At 34.4% G+C, this 6,154-nt stretch overlaps 1 protein-coding gene across 1 annotated transcript; it reads right to left on the bottom strand.

The window, feature by feature from the left end:
- Positions 1-2,064: 2,064 nt before the first annotated feature.
- Positions 2,065-2,886, bottom strand: LOC145002169 (uncharacterized). Its single transcript, XM_078961468.1, has 3 exons — positions 2,707-2,886; positions 2,225-2,434; positions 2,065-2,128 (listed from the first exon to the last, which is right to left on the bottom strand). The coding sequence occupies exons 1-2, from the start codon at positions 2,872-2,874 to the stop codon at positions 2,234-2,236; spliced, it is 369 nt and encodes a 122-aa protein (XP_078817594.1). The 5' UTR covers positions 2,875-2,886; the 3' UTR covers positions 2,065-2,128; positions 2,225-2,233.
- Positions 2,887-6,154: the final 3,268 nt, after the last annotated feature.

The raw sequence follows: 6,154 nt of genomic DNA, 5'->3' as shown, positions 1-6,154 counted from the left end.
GTTCTTGAAAAGAAATATAGATCAGATTAAGCATTATAACAACTACTATGAACATAAAATGTTTGTGACAAATTGGATAACTTTTCATTTGAAAACCATGAAAGCCATGAAAAGAAGACATGTATTCCTCATATCATTTATGTTATCAAATTAAAAAAACAGAGTAATGAGTAGAGGGCGATTCCCAAACAATACACTATTCTACTATTCAATTAAAGGAACAAGAAATCACCCCACCTTTGTTTCCTGTTCTACGCCCTACTTGGACCGTTAAAATGAAAAAAGTGGAACCAAATATTTATAAAACATCCATTCTATCTTCTAACCGGACCACAGTTGACTGGAACTTAACATACAAGTTCAAAAAAATCCCATAGAAGTGAATTAATTTTTTTTAGACATTTCATCAAACAACTTGCCTTCACACTAATAAATGATCATAAATGCAATTTCAATCCATCCGATTATGTACATGGCATAGAAAATACTACAGATTACACCATAGAACGGGAGCGAGAGCAAATAGATGGTGGAAGTCAAAACCGTAACATATTTTTGCAATCGGAGTGGAACCTAATTGGAATCGTAACATATTTTTGCAATCGGATTCAAGCCTGTGTTTGGAATGATTGAGGTTAATCGGAGTATTATGAACATATGTTTGCGATTGCCAGTCAAACAAAAGGTCAAAATTGAAATACTGTGAAAGACCTTACCTGAGAAAGAATGAAATCGAGATGATTTGAGCAGGTATTCCTGCGAGTCAACCAAAAAAAAGTCAAAATTGGTGTATTGCAAACGCCAACCTACGAACATTCATAATCAGCGACTCTCTGGAGAAACAAAGTGAACTGAGTTTTCTTAACCATGTAAATCGATTTTGTTCGAGATTTTTTTCAGAAACAATCAGTAGTGAATTATGATCGGAAAAGGGGAAGTTGGTGTGAGAGTGAAGGTAGTAAGTACCTGGGAAGTGATTTCGAACTAATAAAGGTGTTGGGCAAGGCCAGAGACACCGACGCTGGATACCTCGCTGGAGAGTCCAAGGTCATCGATAATTTGAAATTAGGGTTTCTATTTCATTCGGATGGTGATCGAGAGAGAGAAAGAGAGAGGAGAGAGAGAGAGAGAGGGGGGGGGACATCTTCGGTGGGGGAGGTCGGCAGCTGCGGACCTTCGGTCTTCGGTGGGAGACGTTGGTGGAGATCTCTGCATCTTTGGCGGAAACGATGAAAATGGGTTTGAGGCGGTTGCGTTTAGGAGATTACACTACTAGAAACATGGGTTTTAGAGACGGAAGTATTCGTCGCTATTCCGTCGCTAAATGTTGTTTGCGATGGATCAGCGACGGACTCGCTCCATAGGTAATTAAGAAGTGGCTAATTTCTCAGCGAGGGTTTTAGCGACGGAGAGGTTTTTCCTTGCGACAAATTTAGTGACAGAATATCCGTCGCTAAATGTCACTCAACACATTTACTCAGGGCATTAGCGACAAAATTTGATAAAGTCATTCCGCCGCTTTTCTGTCGCAAAATTTCAGTGATCAGTTTTTTTCCATAGCAAATCCCTTGCAAAATTCATATATTGATTTCTCTTTTTTTTCGTCGCTAATCTGTCGCAAACTTTAGACATGGTTTTTTTTCCATAGCTAATCCCTTGCAAAATTTATACATTATTTTTTTTTGTTCCGTCGCTGATCCGTCGCAAACTTTAGACATGATATTTTTTCCGTAGCTAATCCCTCGCAAAATTGATGCATTAAAATACTTTTTTTATTCTCACCAATCCGACGCGAACTTGTAATATCATTTTTTTTATTATGATTCTAAAAGAAAAAAATACTACAATCATCAAATTTTTATACTAAAAAACATCAAATAACAATGCAACCAAACATTACAATACCAAAACTATCAAAGTTTACCAAAGTATCATTCAAAAAACATCCAAAACCAAAACTATCCATATAACATCAAACTCCCAAAGGTTTAACTTCAAAATAGCATTTTAGCACCAAGAAATCCAAAGTATGCATCGGGAAATGAGTTTTCACAAAACATAATCTCAAAATAACATTTTAGATGCTCTCTTCATTTCATGTCCATCCAATCATCTTCGGTTCACATTCCTATAAAACATTATTCAAAACAATCAAAAGTATCAAATACAAAAGGTTAACAAGTCATTCAAAAACATCAAATACTAATGGTTAACATCATATTACCTCTAATTTTCAATTTCTCATCATATTTTGCAAGGCTGCATACATCTTCTCCATTGCTTCATATTTTGCATCAATTTGTTGTTGTTTGACATCTATTGTTGCAGCTTTCGCATCCATTTCCTCACGCATTTGTTGATGTTTAGCTTCCATTTCTGCAGCTTTAGCATCCATTTCCCCACGCATCTCGTTTCGTACACGTTCATAGACAACCTAAAGTACAATGCCATGATAGGAAACTTTGTATGTACAATGCCATGATAGGAAACTTTGTAAGTACAATACCATGATAAGAAACTTTGTAAGTACAATGCCATGATAGGAAAATTTGTAAGTACAATGCCATGATAGGAAACTTTGTAAGTACAATACCATGATAGGAAACTTTGTAAGTACAATGCCATGATAGGAAACTTTGTAAGTACAATACCATGATAGTAAACTTTGTAAGTACAATGATATGATAGGAAATTTTTATAAAGTACCTCTTGGGATGTTATTGTACTAGATGTTCCTTCCAAAAAGCTCGCTGGATCAGACACAGATCCGAATCCATATATTCTTCCTTTCTTGACTCCTCCGGAAACATCACACCATGTTTCATTATCCAAGAGGGGGTGGCAACTAGTATCATCACCAAACTTAGCCACCATAGCACTTTCATAAGCCTCGTATTATAGCAAAAAAATAGATGAAACAACAGAAACATGAAATAAGGAATAGAATGGTTCATTCCATTCCATTAAAGTTGATTACTACTTACAAAATACTTAATTACAACTAGGCAGAGGATAAAACATTTAGAGATAATAATTTGTTTCTTTTCTTTTGTGAGTTGATTACTACTCACGAAAGATTTGTTTTCTATCAATTTGTTGCTTTAACGAAGTCATTAACCCGAGTAGTAGGAAGTTTTGTTTCCTAAAAAAGAATTGAAAATACCTTAACTTTAGCTGCCTTTGGTGTAATGTACTCTTGAGTAGACCGTTTAGTGTGCAACCTTGCATAAAGTTCAACTCCTGTAGGAGGGCGTTTAAGTGTTGCTTGCTACAAAATCCATTAGTAATACATTAAAAAACAAAACAAAAATTCAATAGTCTAAGTGGAAACTAAGGTGAGATGCAAACATTTTACCGTTCTTTTCTTATGTTGATGAATAGATATAGAACCCCCTGTATGTTTGGAAACAGAGCCATCTTCTAATTTATTTCTGTTATTTTTCCCTAATTGTGATAAACGTTTCCATTTGGATGTGGTCCACACTTCATTGATCATTTTTTCCGAATACTCCTTTTTTATCCAATTTGGGTGATAATCCTTTAGCCAATTTAAATCACCTTCTAGTGAGGCATTCACATTTGCAGCTTTGGCAAGTTTTAAAGATTCTTCACGTGCTCTTCGCATTATGTCAGGAAATCGTTTCTTCATACAGTCTTCCCATACCTTACGAGCAAGAACATCAGTCGCTTCGGGCCAAACATACAAACCCTACATGTAGATCACGCATACAGTTATCTTTTCCATTTTACACCAAGTTTTACTTTGATAAATCATAAAAATAATAAGTACAAACCTTGAAGTGTTCCCACATTGCATCACGATGTTCTTTGTCAACTTTTTTCCATGAGGTCCATGGGTCGTCAAACATCGTCTTCAGTATACATGCGATGGCTCTGATCACTGAAATCTGATCCGTAAATCCTGCAAAAAATAAATAATTAAAAAATTAGCATTAGTATTATCATTAACAAGTAAATTCATTTTCATAAACAATTGTAAAATTAACATTAGTACTCCTTTTCAGAATCGACTTCAATGAACTTCCTTTTTGATGGGTTACTTGGAACTTGTTCCAAGATGTTTGATCCTCTAACTGAAGAAGAAGAAGGTTGACTTTCTGCATTATTGTGTGATTAAGATGCATTTCTATCTCCAGCATCACGACCACCAATGTGACTACCACTACGACCACCACCACGGGCTCCTCGTGACGCCATTAGTCAAAAAATAACCCTTAAAATCAAGAATTAATAAACTATTGGTTAGAACAAGTATGTATTATAATAGAAAATTTTAGAAGTAAGAGAAGGTAACATGATATAATACACAAATAAATGAAAGTGCAATGTATATAGAAAAAGAAAATGATCATTTTAGCTAAAAAGTTATTGATAAGGTCCATTAGGCAATATATAGTTCCAAATACATTGTTTCATTCCACATTTTTAGTAATTACTCATCATCAAAATTATCATCACATATGTTGTCTTCATCTTCAATATCATCTTGGGATGAATCATCCAAGTTATCATCAACTTCTTCATCCTCTTCTCTCTCAATGTCATTGTCATTAACTTCTTCTATTTCTCCTTCAATTACATGATCACATGTCAACTGCATAATGGGTCCTTCATGCAACAGGTATTTCTGAGTTTGCTTTTTTTTTTAATGATATTAATTTTTATTACTCAAATTGTCTAATCTTTTTCATTTTGATACTGAACACCAGTACAGAAACACAATGCTCTTCGTTGGCTAGAAGTGATTTAGGAGGTCAAAGTCAAATGGAAAGTCAACATGAACAAGTCAACAATGGCTTTGAAAACAATGGAACACATATGAAAATCCCTTTTCGTGCTGAAAATGGAGAATTAAAATTAAAACAAGAAAAAGAGAGATAAAAAGATTTAGATGGAAAACTTAGCAGTTAGCAGCACGTCAGGATGTTCGAAGAGTGTTTGCAAACATTAGAATCAGATGATGAACCTGTAAGCATCCTATAACAAGTCTTTCGGGGGGTATTTTGGTAATTTTATATGAAGTAGAAGAAGAAGATTATGATTTTGTGCCCTTGAGACAGGATCGATCCAAGCCGATTTGGGGCCAGCGCGACGGCAAAAATGAGGCCCCTTAAACAAACAAATAATTGTAGTCAAATAACTACAATTTGTAGTTCAAATCTGAGAAGAATCTACCAAAACACAAATGAGACCCACAATGAAACCTTTTTATTGATATCTTCAAATGACACATTCTATATTGCTCCATATATCTATAATAAGACTTTTTATGACACCACATAAATCTTTTTATTACGACAAAGACAAACAAATAAAACTAGCTTAAGAAGCTGGAGTAGATAGTAGAAAGAAACTAAAGCAGCCAAAATAGAGGCCAAAAAAATAATAATAACAACCAATCAGGTAGACAAAGCTTCTAAAACAACCCAGTTAAAAGTGTCAAAAGGATTTTATTGGAAACAACCCAACACAACATGATGTAGAACTAGAAGATGAGAGCAACACCAAATTATCGGGGCAAATCTTTCCAATGCAAATTAAGGGCAAAATAGAGTTTTTTGGTAAAAACACGTATACTTCCTAATGTAATGACATAAGTCATAAGAACATAGCAGCCACATCTCTTGATACACATACCCCAAAAGGAAGTGAAAACTTATAATATTAATGAAATAACATTCAGGGTTAGGAAGCTAGTGATTCTTCCCTGTGGTTATGGAAGATCATAATTGAGACAACTCATGCAAATGCAACTAAAGATGACAATTTTTTTTTTAATAATCATTACCTATTGTGTTAAAATCTTTCAAAAGTGTATAAAATGTTCATTTACACTTAATATTTTCATTAGTTTTAGGGAAATGTAATGTTTGTTTTTTCATGGTTTTATTTCAGATGACCAAATTAGCAATCGTCCCATGCACTGTTCTTTTAGAGACTCTTTTCTTCAGCAAACAATTCAGGTTAACCCTTTTTAACCTTTCTTTTTCTTACCATTTTCTCTTCAAGATTTACTTTTCGGAAATTTCTTGTCCATTCAGACAATTTTACCCTCATGAATCATATTTGAGGTGACTTATCACTTTTTACAGCAAGAAGATCCGTTTCTCACTTATTGTTCTTCTCATGGGAG

This window comes from Lactuca saligna, chromosome 6 (genome assembly GCF_052625555.1).
Source record: "Lactuca saligna cultivar CGN05327 chromosome 6, ASM5262555v1, whole genome shotgun sequence".
NCBI classification, from domain to species: domain Eukaryota; kingdom Viridiplantae; phylum Streptophyta; class Magnoliopsida; order Asterales; family Asteraceae; genus Lactuca; species Lactuca saligna.
This window is presented reverse-complemented; position numbering and strand designations above follow the sequence as displayed.